The 20856-nt window shown below is 43.7% G+C and overlaps 1 protein-coding gene across 4 annotated transcripts in view; it reads left to right on the top strand.

Annotated features, from left to right (window-relative positions):
* LOC135094175 (uncharacterized) overlaps positions 1-18670 on the top strand; it is a 40155-nt gene extending 21485 nt beyond the window's left edge. Inside the window, exons 5-15 of one of the 4 annotated variants that reach the window (XM_063994025.1) lie at positions 247-393; positions 997-1083; positions 2819-2948; positions 3430-3620; positions 6402-6609; positions 6884-7055; positions 7297-7478; positions 11130-11279; positions 12011-12169; positions 12769-12912; positions 18431-18666. In XM_063994025.1, coding sequence (XP_063850095.1) covers positions 247-393; positions 997-1083; positions 2819-2948; positions 3430-3437 — 372 coding nt within the window. In that variant the 3' untranslated portion in view covers positions 3438-3620; positions 6402-6609; positions 6884-7055; ... (3 more) ...; positions 12769-12912; positions 18431-18666. Of the gene's footprint in view, positions 1-246; positions 394-996; positions 1084-2818; positions 2949-3429; positions 3621-6401; positions 6610-6883; positions 7056-7296; positions 7479-11129; positions 11280-12010; positions 12170-12768; positions 12913-18430 lie in introns of those variants that run through there. The other 3 variants (XM_063994024.1, XM_063994023.1, XM_063994022.1) reach the window with 3 other exon arrangements.
* The last annotated feature ends 2186 nt before the right edge of the window (positions 18671-20856 follow it).

Genomic DNA, 20856 nt, shown 5'->3' on the forward strand with positions numbered 1-20856 from the left:
ACTAAACAACAACCAGGCTATGTGTACGTCAGTCTTGTATTGCATGGGTGCTAGTTAAGTGTCTGTTACCTTACCCACATATTTTGCATCATCATATTATTATAAACCTATTCATGAGTGTGAATTTTTCCTCAGCCTCGCACAGGTCTTCCCAGGCTCTCCCAGCCTCTCCAAACATCTCCCAACCTTTCCAAACATATCCCAGCCCTTCCCAGCCTCTCAAGGTCACTCTCCCTCCTGCCGCAGCTGCTGGAGGAGGTGAGTGCTGCTCTGAGTCGGTACGTGACGGAGCCCCAGGAGTCAGAGCTCAGGCAACAGGCGCTCTTCCTCCTGCTGGGGCCAGAGTACACAGCCAAACACTTCCCCTACCATAGATACAACGTGAGGGCGCTGGTATGTTGGTGGAGCTGGTGGTGGTAGTGTTGCTGTTATTGTTACTGCTGCTACTACTACTGCGTTCATTATTGCTTCTCGTACTATTACTAATACTACTGTTATTGTTCCTACTAATGTGCTGTTTTTATTACCGCCTCTGCTACTACTACTACTACTACTACTACTACTACTACTACTACTACTACTACTACTACTACTACTACTACTACTACTACTACTACTACTGCTGCTGCTATTGCTTCTGTTGCTGTTGTTATTGGTGTTGTTTTTCAGTGTTGTTATTGGTGATATTTGTGTTACTATTACTGTTGTTGTTACTGAAGCTACTGTTAGTGCTGCTTCTACTACTACTACTACTACTACTACTACTACTACTACTACTACTACTTCGTAATCTTCTATTCTCCTTGTTCTTCTGTTATTTGTCCCCCTCCTTACCTGTAATTAACATTCCTACCTGTCTTTCTTATAAGTGATTACCTGAATACATTCTCTCTCTCTCTCTCTCTCTCTCTCTCTCTCTCTCTCTCTCTCTCTCTCTCTCTCTCTCTCTCTCTCTCTCTCTCTCTCTCTCTCTCTCTCTCTCTCTCTCTCTCACAGGAGCCGCCCCTTAACCCACAGCGTAAGGAGAGTTACATGAAGGAGGCGCGCGTGTTCCTCGACAGGTGTTTCAGCCGCGCCTTGAACGTGAGTAAGAGAGAGAGAGAGAGAGAGAGAGAGAGAGAGAGAGAGAGAGAGAGAGAGAGAGAGAGAGAGAGAGAGAGGTGGGGGGTTGCGGAGTTGTTGTTGTGTCAGCGGCAGTAGTCATAGATGCAGTAGTAGTGGTAGTAGTAGTAATGGTAGTAATGGTAGTAGTAGTAGTAGTAGTAGTAGTAGCAGCAGCAGTAGTATTAGTATTAGTATTAGTATTAGTAGTATTAGTAGTAGTAGTAGTAGTAGTATCAGCAGCAACAGCAGTAGCAGTAGGAGTGGCAGTAGAGAGACAGACAGACAGACAGACAGGCAGGTGGACCTTTATTTCATTCCTAGCCTCTAATGTTTCAGGATTCGTATGATAATGACGGTGACAATAACAGTAATAATAACAATAATATAACTCTTTTCACGTAAGGTACATAGCTTTGGCACCTCCTTATACCTAGCACACTAAAATGGTAAAAATGTAGTCATGAAATTTAACTTTTGAGTGCTATTTGGTACACCCTTCCTTAATTACTAATCACCCTGAGGCACAATGACTTGTTCCACAGCCACCTCCAATCTTTAAACTGGGTAGAAATTCCAAAATCTATCCTTTTTAATCACCTTCTTTCTTGTAAATGTTTCTTGCATTACTTCTGGCGGTGTCTCGGAGTGCAGTGAAAGGATTAAGTACAGTGAAAGGGTTACATACAGTGAAAGGGGTAAATACAGGGAAAGGGGTAAATACAAGGAAAAGGTTAATACAGTGAAAGGATTAGATACAGGGGAAGGGTTACTTACAGCGAAAGAGTTAAATACAGTGAAAGGGTTAAATACAGTGAACGGGGTGAATACAGTGAAAGGGTTAAATACAGCAAAAAGGGTAAATACAGTGAAAGGTGTAAATAAAATGAAAGTAAATACAACGAAAGGGTTTACATACATTGAATGGGTTACATACAGTGAAAGGGTTACATACATTGCAAGGGTTACATACAGTGAAAGGGTTACATACACTGCAAGGGTTACATACAGTGAAAGGGTTACATGCATTGAAAGGGTTACACTCATTGAAAGGGTTACATACATTGCAAGGGTTATATACATTGAAAGGGTTACATACAGTAAAGGGTTACAAACATCGCTCTTAGTGGAAGTTGAAGCAGTAGTATGTTGTATGTTCTTAACGTTTCGACTCAGTGACAGTCATATCTTATCGCTATATCCTGTGCTCTCGCTCCACCGCCACCTCTGAACTTTGAAAGCTGGGCTTGTTCTGGCGCTACGAAGTTTGCCACGTGGGAGAACTGACTCTTGCCAAGAATGCCTGTAGCTGTCGTGTGGCAGATCCATGCTTCTGGAGTGCATAGCTCAGGTGATGGTGGCACGGCGCTGAGCATTCCACATACCTTCCCTAACACTGACTCGCTAACCTTGCCTCAACTCTGCTGGTTCTCGTGTTGTGTAGGAGAGAGAGAGAGAGAGAGAGAGAGAGAGAGAGAGAGAGAGAGAGAGAGAGAGAGAGAGAGAGAGAGAGAGAGAGAGAGAGAGAGAGAGAGAGAGAGAGACCTCCTTTCCCTTCTTCCTTCCTTCCCTTCCCTTCCCTTCCCTTCCGTTTCTTCCTATCACTTTTTCCCCTCCTCCCCTTCCCTTCTTCCTCTCCTTCCCTTTCCTTTCCTTTCTTCCCTTCCCTCCTCTTTTCATCCCTTCCTTCCCATCCCTTCCCTTCCCTTCTCTTCAGGACCTGAGTTATCCCAAGGACGCCTCACGCTACTCCCGGAGACACGCCCCTGGGGAGGTTCGTGGGAGAAGTGAGAGCAGCTTACCGGGAGAGCGTGAACCAGCAGGCAGCGGTGAGAGCGTTCGAGGAGGTGAGTGTGTGTGAAAGTATGTTGTCGTTGTTGTTGTTGTTGTTGTTGTTGTTGTTTTAGTAGTAGTAGTTGTAGAAGCAGTGGGATTTTTCTCTTTTTTGTTTCCCTTGGCCAGTGACCTTAAATAAAAAGTAATAGTAGTAGTAGTAGTAGTTGTTGTTGTTGTTGTTGTTGTTGTTGTTGTTGTTGTAATAGTGTTTTAGCATTATCTTCTTCTTCTTCTTCTTCTTCTTCTTCTTCTTCTTCTTCTTCTTCTTCTTCTTCTTCTTCTTCTTCTTCTTCTTCTTCTTCTTCTTCTTCTTCTTCTTCTTCTTCTTCTTCTTCTTCTTCTTCTTCTTCTTCTTCTTCTTCTTCTTCTCCTTCTCCTTCTCCTTCTTCTCCTTCTCCTCCTCCTCCTCCTCCTCCTCCTCCTCCTCCTCCTCCTCCTCCTCCTCCTCCTCCTCCTCCTCCTCCTCCTCCTCCTTTTTTCTTTCGCCGGCAGGAGGATGAGAAGAGGAGACAGATGGAGAGAAGGAAGAAGAATCGGGAAGAAGAGGAAGACGAGGACGAGGAGGAGGAGGAGGAGGAGGAGGAGAGTGTACAAGTTGCTGTGAATTTGTCTGAGGTTCCAAGTGAAGCGATTGTGAGCCTTGTAAGCAGCGACACAGGAGCGAGGGAGAGGCTGAGGAAGAGGTGAGAGAGGAGGAGGAGGAGGAGGAGGAGGAGGAGGAGGAGGAGGAGGAGGAGGTGAGAGGAGCAGTAATACAAGGGGAATACAAAGGAAAGCCAAAACAGCAACAGACCTTTTGGTCCTTGCAAGGCTGTTTGGTAACTACTACTAACTAGCTACAGGGAAGAGAGACAGGATAGCACAGTAAAAGGCTCCTCCCCACCCACCACTCCCTGCAGCTTGGGCTGGCATGGAAATATTTGGGACAAGTGTCATGCAGTATGGAAAAACTGACATGGAATTTTCATAGGAAAGGATGGAAAGAAGTTCTACTATTCACCCTACGGTGAACTCTATACGCCTATCTGAAAGTTAACACAAATTGATAATAAAATCGTTCGTTTGTAAAATAAAAGAAAAAAAGTTATTTTAGTAAGTGCAGGAGTTATAGTGTTGTGTAATTATTGGGACAAGAAGACAGCTTGTTGGGGATTAGCTTTTAAGTATTTGTCTGTTTTATTTTTAAATGATTCAATAGGATTGTTGTTTACGATTTCTGAAGGAAGTTTATTAAAGATATTTATTTTGCGATTAGAGAAAAATGCTTCGCCTCGAGGGATTTAAAAACTTGGATATAATCTTGAACCCATTATGGTCAATAATAAAATATTTATTAGCGTCAAGGTTGCTATATCCTATATTCTTTTTTTCAGTTAGGTCTCCTCTTATCTGCGCTTCGTTAAGTTTAAAAGATTTAGTTCTTCCAGTCGTTCCTCATATGGTTTCTAAAGCAATCTTGGAATCATCTTAGTGACTCTACGCTGCGTCTTTTCTAGTTTTCAAAGTCTTCTTTGTAGTATGGTGACCAGAACTGTACACAGTATTCTAGATGAGGGCGCACCAGTGAGTTATATAAGACCAGTGAGTTATATAAGTTATATAAGATAAGTATAACCTTTTCTGATTTAAATTCGAAGGTTCTTCCAATGAATCCTACTAATTTATTTGCCGTCTTTACTGTTTCTGTGCAGTGTTGACTCGGCTTTAGGTCGTTTGACACAACGACACCAAGATCTTTTTCTTTATCAGCACTTGACAGTGGCATGTTATTCATTACATATCTCGCCTGAACATTGTTGTTTCCGATATGTAGAATTTTACACTTTTCTATATTGAATCTCATCTGCCATTTTTCTGCCCAGCTTGTTAGTTTATTGAGGTCACACTGCAGTTCCTGCCATTGTGACACAGACGTTACTCTACTTGTTATTTTGGTATCGTCTGCAAATTTACTTATTTTGCAATGTATCCCTTCATCAGTATCATTAATGTACATTATAAAAAGTACTGGTCCTAATACAGAGCCTTGAGGAACGCCGCTATTTACCTTTTGCCACTCTGAATCTTTTCCATTAATTACAACACGCTGTTTTCTGTCAGAGAGCCAGTCTCTAAGCCATTTCAGGGTGTTTCCGGGAATGCCGTGAGCTTTTACTTTACTGATGAGTCTCTTAAGGAGAACAGTGTCGAAAGCTTTCTGGAAATCAACAGCTTTTGTCTCGTCATACGAGTTAAATACTTCGTAAAAGAAATCTAGTGAGTTTGTCAAGCAGAATGTTTTTTTCTGAAACCGTGTTGCGAATCCTTTATGATTTTATTTTCTTCTAAATATTTAACAATTTTATCTCTAATTATTGTTTCCATCAGCTTGCACACTACTGGAGCGAGACTGATCGGCCTGTAATTGGCTTGGAGAGATTTATTTCCTTTTTTAAAGATTGGCGTGACATTTGCTAGTTTCCATTCGTGGGGAACTTTACCCGCTAGTAAAGTTTTATTGAATAAAATCGTAAGCGGTTTCACGAGCTCATTTCTTGCTTCTTTAAGAAGCCTGGGTGATATCTCGTCTGACCCGTCTTGTCTTGTTTTGTTTACGTTCATGCTCTACGTGACTGAGAAAGTGAAGTCAGGCGGCGTGGTGCCTCGTGACTGAGGCGCGGCAGGCTTACCTGAACATCCTCAGTCGGAGGAGGTGAGAGGAGGAGGAGGAGGAGGGGATTGATAGCGAAGATTACGTTGTTTTGATTATTTGTGTGTAAAAGAGAGAGGGGGAGGTGAGGGTAAGAAATTATATATATATATATATATATATATATATATATATATATATATATATATATATATATATATATATATATATATATATATATATATATGTATAAATGAAACACATTGAGAGAGAGAGAGAGAGAGAGAGAGAGAGAGAGAGAGAGAGAGAGAGAGAGAGAGAGAGAGAGAGAGAGAGAGAGAGAGAGAGAGAGAGAGAGAGAGAGAGATTCCGCAGTTTATCGTTATCTTTAAAGATAAGGAATGATGATAACAATAATAATAATAATAATAATAATAATAATAATAATAAAAATAATAATAATAATAGTAATAATAATAAAACTAATAACAACAACAACAACAACAACAACAACAACAACACGATCACCACAACCACCACAACCACCACCACCACCATCAACAACAACAGCAACGACAACAACAACAACAACAACATGACCACCGCCACCAACACCACTACCACCATCAAGAACAACAACAACAACAACACGATCACCACCACCACCACCACCACCAATAACAACAACAAAACATCACCAACGCCACCACCACCAACAGCAACAACAACAACAACAACAACAACAACACAACAACAACAACAACAACAGCAACACGATCATCACCAAACATTTTTCCTTCCTCTCCTAACATTTCCTCCTTTTCGTCCCCAACAGACTAAAGGAGAACTATGTTGCTCTCCCTCCCTCTCTCCGCCTCTTTCTGTGGTGGGAGGTGCTAGGGGAGAGGGAGGAGGGAGTGAGAGGAGAGGGACAGGTGAGGGAGAGGCTGCTGTCAATTCTGGAGAGGGAGATGAAGAGACAGCGATTGAGAAGAGCGATTGAGAGCAAGGAATGGAGAGTGATAGACGAAGCTGTGATAGAGGTGAGAGAGAGAGAGAGAGAGAGAGAGAGAGAGAGAGAGAGAGAGAGAGAGAGAGAGAGAGAGAGAGAGAGAGAGAGAGATAATGTACACTGCAGTATATGAAAAGGTAATAATTATAATAAACAGATTGGTTATAACAGAGAGAGAGAGAGAGACAGAGAGAGAGAGATTAAAACTTTATTCAAAATTCTCTCTCTCTCTCTCTCTCTCTCTCTCTCTCTCTCTCTCTCTCTCTCTCTCTCTCTCTCTCTCTCTCTCTCTCTCTCTCACGCAGGTATATGACACCACGCCCTTGCTCGCGCCCTTGGAATCAGACAGCCACCTCCTTCAGACAGCTCGTGCCCTCAACATCATAACTGTTCTTAGCGGAAAATTCTCGTCTTCCTTTGTGTTCTCCCTTGTTCCCTTACAGCTCCTCCTTCGTCGGCAGGAAGAGGAAGAAGACGGTGAGAGAGAGAGAGAGAGAGAGAGAGAGAGAGAGAGAGAGAGAGAGAGAGAGAGAGAGAGAGAGAGAGAGAGAGAGAGAGAGGATGGTGTTTGTGTGAGTGTTTTTAAGCCCCTTTCATATATGAATTTATCTTACTCTTTGTCTTTTACACACACACACACACACACACACACACACACACACACACACACACACACACACACACACACACACACACACACACACACACACACACACAGAGGCCGTGGTGATGCGTGTGGCCAGTTGGGGTTACCTGTTGTGTCGCCACTGTCTACTAGAGATACAGGAGGTGTTTGGCGTGGCGGAGGAGGTGGTGAGGGTGGTGGGGATGGAGGATCCTGCCTTTCTATCACACCTGCGCTCTTGTCTTGCCGCCCAAAGCCCCAATTTGAAGGTGCAGGTGTGTGTTGCACGTGTGTGTTGCGGGTGTGTTGTTGTGGTGTGTGTTTTTTTGTATGTAATAGGGGTGCTGGCCTAGGGCAACAACAAGAGTGGAGGAAAGAAGGCCCACTGAGGTACCAATCCCCAAAATTGTGTGTGTGTGTGTGTGTGTGTGTGTGTGTGTGTGTGTGTGTGTGTGTGTGTGTGTGTGTGTGTGTGTGTAGTTATTGTTGTTATTGTTGTTGTTGTTTGTTGTTGTGTCTGTTGTACGAATAGGTTAGACACCTACCGAAACGATAATTACTCCCAGTGAGGTCTAAAGCACTGTTCAGGGGGTGCTGTGAACTTATCATTAAACCCAGCTGTGACCTCACTGAACGTTTCCCTTTGTGTCTCACAAGGGGGCAGTCACAACCTGCCCTCTAAAGACAACTCTCTTCCTTCACACAAAACTACAAGCACCTAATAACACACATACCCTTCACTCAAAAATTTTTAAATCATCATGGTGACTCCTACACCAACCTCGGAGTCCCCATCTGGGGAGGGGACCATAAATGTCCCCAAGTCAGACTGCCTTTCTGTCGACGACCCTAAGTGTCTTGACACCCCCCTCAACTTTTCTTCATTAACTTCTGCAACATTCGCTGTAGAACACCACCTCTCGTCTTCTAAACCTCATCTTCTTATCCTCACTGAAACTCAGGTGTCTGAGGCAACTGACAGTAGCCCCTTTTCTGTTCCCTCCTACTTTCTCTATCCTCATTTTCGATCCAAAGCTGGATGCTGCGTTTATGTGCGCAATGACTTAACCTGCTCTCGTGCCCACGCTCTTGAATCTTCCGAGTTTTCCACCATCTGGCTATGACTACAGAGTCACTCTCAAACTAAATTTATCTGTGCTGTATACCTCTCACCTAACTCCTCTGACTATAAGAAATTCTTTGACTACTTAACTTCCAAAGTGGAGCACATTCTGACTCTCTTCCCTTTTGCAGAGATCTCCATTCTTGGAGACTTCAATGCTCACCACCAGCTTTGGCTTTGCTCTCCCTTCACTGACCATCCTGGTGAACTAGCCTTCAACTTTGCTATCCTCCACGATCTAGAGCAATTGGTGCAACACCCTACTCGTATTCCTGACCGTCTTGGAGATACGCCCAACATTCTTGACCTTTCCCTGACCTCTAATCCTTCTGCTTATGCTGTCACCCTTTCTTCTCCGTTGGGCTCCTCCGATCACAATCTCATATCTGTATCTTGTCCTATCGCTCCAATCCCTCCTCAGGATCCCCCTAAGCGAAGGTGCCTCTGGCGTTTTGCCTCTGCTAGTTGGGGGAACCTGAGGAGGTATTTTGCTGATTTTCCTTAGAATGACTACTGATTCCGTGTCAGAGACCCGTCTTTGTGTGCTGAGCGCATAACAGAGGTGATAGCGTCTGGCATGGAGGCGTACATTCCTGACTCTTTTTCTCGTCCTAAACCTTCTAAACCTTGGTTTAACACAGCTTGTTCTCGTGCTATACATGATAGAGAGATGGCCCACAAAAGGTACTTAAGCCTTCCATCACCAGAATCTCATGCACTTTATATTTCTGCCCGGAACCATGCCAAGTTTGTTTTCCAAGTAGCCAAAAACTCCTTCATTAACAGAAATTGTCAAAACCTTTCAAGATCTAACTCCCCTCGTGACTTCTGGCATCTAGCCAAAAATATCTCCAATAACTTTGCTTCTTCTTCTTTCCCTCCTCTATTTCAGCCAGATGGCACCACTGCTATCACATCTATTTCTAAAGCTGAACTCTTCGTTCAAACCTTTGCTAAAAACTCTACCTTGAACGATTCTGGGCTTGTTCCTCCCTCTCCTCCACCCTCAAACTACTTCATGCCACCTATTAAAATTCTTCGTAATGATGTTTTCCATGCCCTCGCTGGCCTAAACCCTCGGAAGGCTTATGGACCGGATGGGGTCCCTCCTATTATTCTCCGAAACTGTGCCTCCATGCTTGCACCTTGCCTAGTCAAACTCTTTCAGCTCTGTCTGTCAACATCTACCTTTCCTTCTTGCTGGAAGTTTACCTACGTTCAACCTGTTCCTAAAAAGGGTGACCGTTCTAATCCCTCAAACTACCGTCCTATTGCTTTAATTTCCTGCCTATCTAAAGTTTTTGAATGTATCCTCAACAGGAAGATTCTTAAACATCTATCACTTCACAAACTTCTATCTGATCGCCAGTATGGGTTCCGTCAAGGCCGCTCTACTGGTGATCTTCTGGCTTTCCTTACTGAGTCTTGGTCATCCTCTTTTAGAGATTTTGGTGAAACTTTTGTTGTTGCCTTGGACATATCAAAAGCTTTTGATAGAGTCTGGCACAAAGCTTTGATTTCAAAACTACCCTCCCACGGCTTCTATCCTTCTCTCTGTAACTTCATCTCAAGTTTCCTTTCTGATCGTTCTATTGCTGCTGTGGTAGACGGTCACTGTTCTTCTCCTAAATCTATTAACAGTGGTGTTCCTCAGGGTTCTGTCCTGTCACCCACTCTCTTCTTATTATTCATGAATGATCTTCTAAACCAAACTTCTTGTCCTATCCACTCCTACGCTGATGATACCACCCTGCACTTTTTCACGTCTTTTCATAGACGTCCAACCCTTCAGGAGGTAAACATTTCACGCAGGGAAGCCACAGAACGCTTGACTTCTGATCTTTCTAAAATTTCTGATTGGGGCAGAGCAAACTTGGTATTGTTCAATGCCTCAAAAACTCAATTCCTCCATCTATCAACTCGACACAACCTTCCACACAACTATCTCCTCTTCTTCAATGACACGCAACTGTCCCCCTCTTCTACACTGAACATCCTCGGTCTGTCCTTTACTTATAATCTGAACTGGAAACTTCACACCTCATCTCTAGCTAAAACAGCTTGTATAAAGTTAGGTGTTCTGAGACGTCTCCGCGAGTTTTTCTCACTCCCCAGCTGCTAACTCTGTACAAGGGCCTTATCCGTCCATGTATGGAGTATGCTTCACATGTCTGGGGGGGATTCCACTCATACTGCTCTTCTAGACAGGGTGGAATCAAAAGCTTTTCGTCTCATCAACTCCTCTCTAATTGACTGTCTTCAGCCTCTCACCGCCGCAATGTTGAATCTCTAGCTGTCTTCTACCACTATTTTCATGCTAACTGCTCTTCTGATCTTGCTAAATGCATGCCTCCCCTCCTTCCGCGGCCTCGCTGCACAAGACTTTCTTCTTTCTCTCACCCCTATTCTGTCCACCTCTCTAACGCAAGAGTTAACCAGTATTCTCAATTATTCATCCCTTTCTCTGGTAAACTCTGGAACTCCCTGCCTGCTTCTGTATTTCCACCTTCCTATGACTTGAATTCCTTCAAGAGGGAGGTTTCAAGACACTTATTCATCAATTTTTGACTACTGCTTTGACCCTTTTGTGGGACTGGCATTTCAGTGGGCATATTTTTTTATTGGATTTTTTTTTGCCCTTGGCCAGTGTCCTTCCTACATAAAAAAAAAAAGAGGTTACCTAATCACTTTCGTCTCTCTCTCTCTCTCTCTCTCTCTCTCTCTCTCTCTCTCTCTCTCTCTCTCTCTCTCTCTCTCTCTCTCTCTCTCTCTCTCTCTCTCTCTCTCTCTCTCTCTCTCTCAGGTCTTTCCGCCGGAGCTGCTGACGAGGAACGCCGAGGCTTCACGCAGGCTTCACGCCCAGCTGGCAGGCAGAGGCGCCCGCTCCCTCCCGCCCGTTCCCGAGGGAGTGTTTAGCGAGCCAAGCCTGTTTGTGAGAAAGTGGATATCTCAGGTGAGAGAGAGAGAGAGAGAGAGAGAGAGAGAGAGAGAGAGAGAGAGAGAGAGAGAGAGAGAGAGAGAGAGAGAGAGAGAGAGAGAATTTTCTTTACTTCCTTTTAGCAACCTCCCTTCCTTCTCTCCTTTCCTCTTGCTCTTCCTCTAGCCCTTCCTCTATTTCCTTCCTTCCTTCCTTCCTTCCTTCCTTCCTTCCTTCCTTCCTTCCTTTCCTTCCTTCCTTCCTTTCCTTTTTCCATCCTCCTTTCTTTCCTCCCTCCTTTCCTACTTTTTCCCTTTCCTTCTCCTCTCCTCATATCCTTCCTTCCTTTCTTCCTTCATTCCTTCCTTCCTTTTTTTTCTTTTTTCCATCCTCCCTCCTTTCGTTCCTCCCTCCTTTCTTTCCTTCTTTTTCCCTTTCCTCCTCCTCTCCTCATATCCTTCCTTACTTCCCTCCTCCTTACCATTCTCTCCTTCCTCTCTCTTCCTCCTCCCCTCTACAATGAACCACATTTTCAACAGAATCACGAAAACTCTTGAAACAATTGACAATAAAATTACCAGTTAATCAAATTAAATTAAAACCCCAGCAACTTCCACTTGTGCCTGTTAAACTATCACTAGAATCAAGAAAACACCCTTGAAAACCACGATAACTTCCATTAGAACCTTTTGAAAGCTGTTAAGACGTGTAGAAATACGGCAGTACTCGTGTACAGTACATTTGTCATCTTTCCCTGGGCTGTCCAGGTGTTTGTGGGTGTGGTGGAGGTGCGGGCGGCCCTGTGGGTGTGGGACCAGCTGTTCTTGGATACCTGGAGGCGTGGCACTGTTAAGCTTCTGGCACTGTCCCTCCTCGCTGTTATAAGACCGTGGGTGATGAGGGCGTCTGCTGATGATATAATGAAGGTGTGAAGTGTTCTGTCTCTCTCAGTATCTTATCTTAGGGTGTATTAGTTAGGAGAGATAAGGTTAGGTTAGGTATGCTTCTCTGGGTGAGCTACTTCTTGTTAGCTTTGGTTAACTTAAGTTAGTTTACTTCATGTTAGGTTAGGTTAGGGTAAGTTAGTTTCGTTTGTTACACTAGCTTAAGTTAGTTTAAATTAGGTAAAGTTATATTAACTTAGGTTAGGCTAGATTAAGTGAGGGTTAGGTTGGTTAAGATAAGGTTAGGTGTGGCGGAGTTCTGTTAGGTTAGCTTAGGTTAGCTTAGGTAAAGTTAGATGTGGCGGAGGTCAGGTTAGGTTAGCTTAGGTTAGCTTAGGTAAGGTTAGGTGTGGTGGAGGTTAGGTTAGGTTAGCTTAGGTTAGCTTAGGTTAGCTTAGGTAAGGTTAGGTGTGGCGGAGGTTAGGTTAGGTTTGAATAAGTTAAGTGTGGCTGAGGTTAAGTTATTCTTGGTTAGGTTTGGTTAGCTTATGGTGGGTTAGGTTAGGTGTGGCAGAGGTTGCGTTAGGTTTTGTTAGGTTAGGTGTGGCAGACGGGCAGGTGATGCGGCAAATCACTGACAGGTGCTGCTTGAGGAGCCGGGGCGAGTGTACCTGGGCGACCTGCGGCGGGCGTTTGCACACCTGGCGGGCGGCGGGCGGCTTCGCGACACGCCCACGGGAAGTTACATGGGCGACGAGGGCATGGGTGGTGTGCCCTCTATACAGGTGTGTATGTGTGTGTGTGTGTGTGTGTGTGTGTGTGTGTGTGTTGTTTGGTTTGCTTGTGTTTAAGTTTATTTATTTATTTGTTTGTTTGTGTCTTCTGTAAGTGTGCGGCTTAGTCATTTTGTTTGTTTGTGAAGGTGCGTGCGTATATGGCTGTTGTTGTTGTTGTTTGTTCTGTATTCTGCTCCACATTACAGGAAATATATAGGTCTATTAGAATCAGTACAGAGAAGAATGACTAAAAGGATACAGGGGATGAGGAGTATTCCTTACGAGGCGAGGTTGAAGCTGTTAAATTTACATTTTTTTTAGAGAGACGTAGGTTAAGAGGGGACCTGATAGAAGTCTTTAAGTGCTATAAGGATTATAACAAGGGGGATGTAGGCAAAATTCTTAGGATCAGCAACCAGGGTAGAACAAGAAATAACGGGTACAAGCTTGAAAATTTTATGTTTAGGAAGGAGATAGGAAAAAATTGGTTCTCAAATAGAGTGGTAGATGAGTGGAACGGACTCAGTAATCATGTTGTTAGTGCTAGGACACTAGAGAGCTTTAAGAGAAGATTAGACAAGTTTATGGATGGGGATGATAGATGGAAATAGGTAGGTATATTTCATACAGGGACTGCCACGTGTAAGCCTGCTCGCTTCTTGCAGCTTTACTTATTTCTTATGTTCTTATGTTCTTATGTTCTGGTGATTAGTATCACTATTTGTAGTAGAAGCACAAGTAGTAATAGTAATAGTAGTAGTAGTAATAGTAGTAGTAGTAGTAGTAGTAGTAGCGACATTAATAGTAATAATAATGATAAGGTTAGCAGTATTAATAGTAATAGTAGTAGTAGCAATAGTAGTAATAGTAGTAGTAGTAGCAGTAGTACTAGTAGTAGTAGTAGTAGTAAAAGTAGTAGCAGATCTAGCAATAGTAGTAATAGTGGTAGTAGTAGTAGTAGTAGTAGTAGTAGTAGTAGTAGTAGTAGTAGTAGTAGCAGCAGCAGTAGTAGTAATAGCAATAACACTAATAGTAATAATAATAATAATAATAATAATAATAATATTATTATTTTTATTATTATTATTAGTAGTAGTAGTAGTAGTAACAGTAATAGTAATAGTGTTCTTTTTTTTTTTTATACACGAAAATATCACTTTGGCTCCGTCCTAGCCTGTGTGTGTGTGTGTGTGTGTGTGTGTGTGTGTGTGTGTGTGTGTGTGTGTGTGTGTTATCACATCCTCTCCTTTCGATAGGAAAGAAAGATGATTAAAAAAAATCTCGAGTTCTAGCGAGGAAAAGATAACAGTAGTAGTAGTAGTAGTAGTAGTAGTAGTAGTAGTAGTCGTAGTAGTAGTAGTATTAGTAGTTGTAGTAGTGGTAGTAGTAGTTCTAGTAGTAGTAATAGTAGTAGTAGTAGTAGTAGTAGTAGTAGTAATATAGTAGTAGAAGCAGTAATAGTAGTAGTAGTAGTAGTAGTAGTAGTAGTAGAAGTAGTAATAGTAGTATTAGTAGAAGTAGTAATAGTAGTAGTAGTAGTAGTAGTAGTAGTAGCAGGGGCCTTTCCGGCAAGCCCAATGATGTCATCTACGAGGTGATAACTGGAGAGATGATCTGGAAGAAGTCTCTCCAGACACACGGCAGTGCTGGTCCCTCAGGACTAGACGCTAGAGGGTGGCGTCGCCTGTTGAGCGGCGCACTCTGTGGCAGCGCCGCTAACGTCCTATGCGGCGCCCTGGCAGCACTGGCGAGGGAAGCTTGCCACCACAAATTGTCACCACGTCGAGGCTCTCACCGCATGCCGATTAATTCCGCTGGACAAAAAGCCGGGATGCAGACCAATTGGCATCGGCGAGGTGATAAGACGCATCGTGGTAAATGCGTCATGACGGTGGTCAAGGACGACGTAAGGAGGGCAGCGGGGAACCTGCAAGTATGTGCAGGACAGCAGGCAGGAGGGGAAGCCGCCATCCACGCTATGAGGAAATGTTCAGTGAAGACAATTGTGAAGCGGTGTTATTAGTGGACGCCAAAAACGCTTTCAACACTATTAACAGAAAAACAATGCTTCACAACATTCGAGTAAAATGTCCCTCTCTGGCACAATATGTAGAAAACACATATAGTGACCCCTCGGATTTGTACATATGTAGTAATAGTGGTAATAGTGTTAAGGTGTTAAAGTCCATGGAAGGGGACAACACAAGGTGACCCAGTGGCCATGGCGATGTACGCCCTCGGACTTTCAGTGCTGCAACAAGTTATCTCATATGAGAAAACGAGTGTGAAGCAAGTGGCGTACGCGGATGACCTGTCAGGGGCCGGCAAAATAACAGACTTGAAAAAAATGGTGGGGCTTAGTGAACGACAATGGTCCCATCATAGGGTACACACCCAATGCCGCTAAGTCCGTCCTTATTGTAAAGCCTGAACCACTATGACAGTGCAGTGGATAGCTTCAGTGGCAGTGGAGTTATAATAACAAAGGATGGACAACGGCATCTGGGTGCTGTCATCGGAACAGAGGAGTTCAAGAAGGAGTACATAGGAGAAAAGGTGAAGGAGTGGATACATGAGGTGGAAGTCCTGTCTGACATGGCCAGGACTGAGCCTCATGCAGCCTACTCTGCCTACACCCACGGCTTGCAGCATCGATGGAGATTCGCCATGCGCACCATCCCAGGCATCAGCCCTCTCCTTGCACCACTGGAGGTCTCGATAAGGAACACCTTCCTCCCAGCGTTACTGAGATACCACACCATCGGAGATAGGGAAAGGGCGCTGCTCGAACTTCCACCAAGACTGGGCGGGATGGGAATCACCTCCCCTGAGAAGTTGGCGACTGTGGAGAACCTCAACTCCCTCAAGCTCACCAGGTCCCTCACAGAGAAGATCATTGCTCAGGACGCACATGGTGAAATAGCCCAAAGTGCAGTCACTGAGCAAGGACGAATTATATCTAGAGATAGGCAACAACATCAACGAAACTGTCTCGAAGACCTAATAAACATCCTGCCTGCAACCACAGTGAGAAAAATCCTCACTGCACAGGAAACGGGAGCCTCTAACTGGCTAACGTCACTGCCCATCAGAGCGAAGGGCTTCAGCCTCAACAAACAAGAATTTGTCGACGCCATTGCTCTGAGGTACGGCTGGCCGATGGAAGGACTCCCCAATACTTGTGTGTGTGGCTCCCCCAATGACGTCAACCACACCATGACGTGCAAAAAGGGGGGGATTCGTATGTATCAGGCACGATGAGGTGAGAGATCTGACTGCCAGCATGCTCAGGGAGGTGTGCCACGATGTCTCCACTGAACCGACCCTCCTGCCGCTAGACGGCGAGCACCTGCGCTACAGAACAGCCAACACCACCAACGAGGCTCGAGTCGACGTCAGTGCACGAGGGTTCTGGGCAAGGGGACAGAAAGCATTCATGGACATACGGATCTTTGACCCGATGGCCGCCTGTCACCACGAACTCTCCCTGGAGGCCGCCCACCGCAAGAATGAGCAGGAGAAGATCCGAGCGTATGGGGAGAGAATCCAACACGTTGACCAGGGCAGCTTCACACCTCTGGTCTTCACCACATCTGGCGGGATGGGCTCCAAGGCTCAGTGCTTCTACTCAAGACTAGCCGACCTAATGGCAGAAAAGAAGCACCAGCCAAGGAGCCATGTCGTCGCATGGATGAGGTGCCGCCTCTCATTCTCCCTCCTCAGATCTGCCCTCCTGTGTCTCAGGGGGACAAGGCATTCCACTCCCATACCTGCAGACTTAGGAGGCCTCGACTGCGAGGCTACAGTGGTGGAGAGTGGCATAAGAGTAGATAGAGTAGAGGTAGAATGAATTTATAGTTAACAACTAATGTTTATATTATAGAGTATTAGATATGGTTGGATGCCACAGTCATTAGCGGGAGCTGGGGCTAATGACCTCCAAGTAATGGAGCCCCTAACTGACACATCAATAAACATGGGGTGGAGGTATTATGTAGTAGTAGTATTAAAAAAAAAAGTAGTAGAAGTAGTAGTAGTAGTAGTAGTAATAGTAATAGTAGTAGTAGTAGTAGTAATAGTAGTAGTAGTAGTAGTAGTTATAGTAAAAGCAGTAGAAGTAGTAGTAGTAGTAGTAGTAGTAGTAATAGTAATAGTAATAGTAGTAGTAGTACTAGTAATACTAGTAGTAGTAGTTGTATTAGCAATAATGTCTTCCTTCTTTTTACATGAAAAATCAGTGTGTGTGTGTGTGTGTGTGTGTGTGTGTGTGTGTGTGTGTGTGTGTGTGTGTGTGTGTGTGTGTGTGTGTGTGTTATCACATCCCCTTCTCGTTAAAGAAAATATAATTATTTAAAGAAATGTTGGTTGTTGTAATGAGTTTCAGAAAAAGCGAGGAAAAGATACACACACACACACACACACACACACACACACACACACACACACACACACACACACACACACACACACACACACACACACACACACACACACACACACACACACACACACACACACACACACACACATTAATCAATAAAGATAATAATGATACATAAACAGAGACCAGATAATAATGATAGTGATAATAGTAATAATAATAATAATGATAATGATAATAATAATAATAATAATAATAATAATAATAATAATAATAATAATCACAAAAACATTAAGAATATTAATGAAATAAAAGGTAGGAAAAGAACAAAAAAAAAAAAAAGAAAAAAACACGAATAAAAAGCACAAGTAAAAAAATAAGTATAGAAAGCTAAACAAAATTCCCTGACGACGTCCCCTTTAAGAAACATAAAAAGTAAACAAACAAACACAGAGACAGACAACAAGGCAGTGCAGGTGTCCAGACAGGTGCGTCATCCTTAATTGCCTGCAGGTGATTACCTCTCCACCTGCATCTCGTTACGATAAAATGTTAATAATTACCTTCTAGTTTATACCATCCAATTATGTCTTTGTGTCCGGTCGGGAGGAGGAGGAGGAGGAGGAGGAAGAAGAATATAAGGAAAGAAGAGGGGGAAGAGGAGGGAGAATATAAGAAAAGAAGAGTGGAAGGAGGAGGAGGAATATAAGTAGACGGAAGCAGGAGAAAAAAAAAAGAAGCAAGGAAAGAAGAGGTGGAGGAGGAGGAGGAGGAGGAAGAAAAGTATAAGGAAAGAAGAGTGGGAGTGAGAGGAAGAATATAAGAAAAAAAGGGGCAGAGGAGGAGGAAATGTGAAAAAAACTATAGGAGGGACGTAGGAAAAGAAAAAGAAGGAAGAGAAGGAACAAGAATATAGGAAAAGAGAACCAGGAGAATGAGGAGAAGGAAGAGAAAAAGGGAGATGAGGAAGAAGAAGAGAGGGTAATTAGCGAAAAAAAATTTCAAGTAAGATGGAAAGGAAGAAAGAAAAAAAAAGAGAAGCAGACAAGAGAGAGAGAGAGAGAGAGAGAGAGAGAGAGAGAGAGAGAGAGAGAGAGAGAGAGAGAGAGAGAGAGAGAGAGATTAACAAGCTGTGTCTCTTTACAGGTAGTTGACACGAGTGACAGCTTATCAAGGCCTGACAGGTTCTAGTCACTCACCTGTTCCCTGCCTTACCTGTCTTATTACTACCAGGTAAGCGGCGGCCTTCCATCCCTCTCCATCTTACCTCTATGAACCTTATCGTATCAGTTATTCCTAGTAGTCGTAGTAGTAGTAGTAGTAGTAGTAGTAGTAGTAGTAGTGTAGTAGTAGTGGTAGTAGTAGTAGTAGTAGTGTAGTAGTAGTAGTAGTAGTAGTAGTAGTAGTAGTAGTGGTGATGGTTCAGGGATTTTTTTCTCTCTCCCTTACATGGATCGTTTTCTCACCATGCACGTCTTGAGAGAGAGAGAGAGTGTGTGTGTGTGTGTGTGTGTGTGTGTGTGTGTGTGTGTGTGTGTGTGTGTGTGTGTGTGTGTGTAGGTCACGCCAGGGGCAAAATGTCTCATGACTTAAGGTTTGCGTCAGTGGACATTCGCTGGCGCGCTAGACTGGTAGATGGAGTAGGCGCGGCAGAGGCCGCCTGCCATTGAGGAAAGGTTGTGTAGTTGTGCACAGGTTCAGCCTGAACACCATGTTGTACACCAGTGTCCACTGACTGGGAACAGCAGAGAACGATCGCCTTACACCTCAGACGGCTTGCCGGGTGCTTCAGCAAGTCTTCAATATTTACAAGGAATAAGGACATTAAATGAAGAAAATGTTTCATTCCATGTAGTTGGAAGGCTGTTTCATGCTGAGCCAAGGCGGAACACTGGCTGTGTCAAATTTACATGTTGTGCACTACACGTAATGTTCCCTAGTGGTGCAGACGTAGCAGAAGACATGTAAGTGGTTGTGAAGTAATATTTGTATGTGTTTCACGTGTTGTGAGGCTACTTATAAGTATTGTGTGTTTGTAAGTGTTTCAATTGTAAGTATTTTGATTGATTAGTGTACTGGATTGTGTTGTAAGTGTATTTTGTGAGGTTTGGTGTGTGCCTCAAGTACTTCCGGTGTTTAGTGTTGGGTTTTGTTATTTGTGTATCTTGTAAGTGTTGTAAGTGTTGCAAGCCTTGTGTACTTGTGTTTGTTGATTTGTCTGCATTTTCAGTGTATTTTGTTAGTGTTTGTAGTTGTTGTTCGTAGCGCTTAAAAGTTTTGATTCTGTGTTTGTGCTTGATACTGTGGTCAATAAACAATGCATCTATGTGTTTGTTTGTGTGTGTGTGTGTGTGTGTGTGTGTGTGATGAGACAGGAAAAGAGTGGAAGGAGATTACAAGTTGGGGAGGAACTATTGGGGAGAAGGAAGAGAAGGTATGGTTGTGAGAGGAAGGAGTTAGAATGAGAACGAGAGGGGAGAGAGGAAGTGAGGGGTAAGTAGGTGAGGGATTATATTGACCTGGGGTGAGGGGGAGGAAATGAAGGTGAAATTCCTCGCTTGATGATGCTAGGTGAGGGGAACGTGGAGGGGGAGAGAGCGGGAGAGAAAAGGGAAGAGGGGAGAGGATGAAATTTTACAAAGACATCGGAAAAAAGGAAGAGAAAAAGAGAAGAGAGAGAGAATGTGGAGCAACAGAGAGAGAGAGAGAGAGAGAGAGAGAGAGAGAGAGAGAGAGAGAGAGAGAGAGAGAGAGAGAGCGGATCATAACACAATCTTGGTGGGTGTTCACGCATTCCTTCCTGTCCTGACCTACCTTCATTAACACCTGTGCCCGCCACACACATTGTCCTCCCCTCCCCTCCCCTCCCCTCCCCCACACTCCAATTACGGAATAGCGCCTGTGTTCTGCCCCGCCAGTCAGGTGTTCCCGCTGGCCGTCCCTACCTGTCTCCCGCCGTAATTACAAGAATGCCGTTGTTGTTGTTGTTGTTGTTGTTGTTGTTCTTGTTCTTGTTGTTGTTGTCGTTGTGATTTGTTGTGTTGCATTTATTGTTAATGTTTAGTACTATCGCTATTCATTCTCATACTGCTGCTGCTGCTGCTGCTGCTGCTGCTTCTTCTGCTGCTGCTGCTGTGTGCCACAACAACATTAAACAATAATGACTTCTACTACTACTACTACTACTACCACTACTAGTAGTACTGCTGCTGCTGCTGCTGTTACTACTACTACTACTACTACTGTTATTGGTGCTGCTGCTGCTATGTACTATAATAGTAACGTTAAAAAATAATTACTTTTTCTACTACTACTACTACTACTATTACTAAAACTTACTACTACTACTACTACTACTACTACTACTACTACTATTATTACTACTGCTGCTGCTGCTGCTGCTGCTGCTGCTGCTGCCGCTGCTATGCACTACAACAGCAACGGCAAATAATTACATTAACTACTACTACTACTGCTACTACTAGTACTATCACTACTATTACTACTACTACTACTACTGCTGCTGCTGCTGCTGCTGCTGCTGCTGCTGCTGCTGCTACTACTACTACTAG

The sequence above is a fragment of the Scylla paramamosain genome, chromosome 44, assembly GCF_035594125.1.
Source record: "Scylla paramamosain isolate STU-SP2022 chromosome 44, ASM3559412v1, whole genome shotgun sequence".
Taxonomy (NCBI): Eukaryota; Metazoa; Arthropoda; class Malacostraca; order Decapoda; family Portunidae; genus Scylla; species Scylla paramamosain.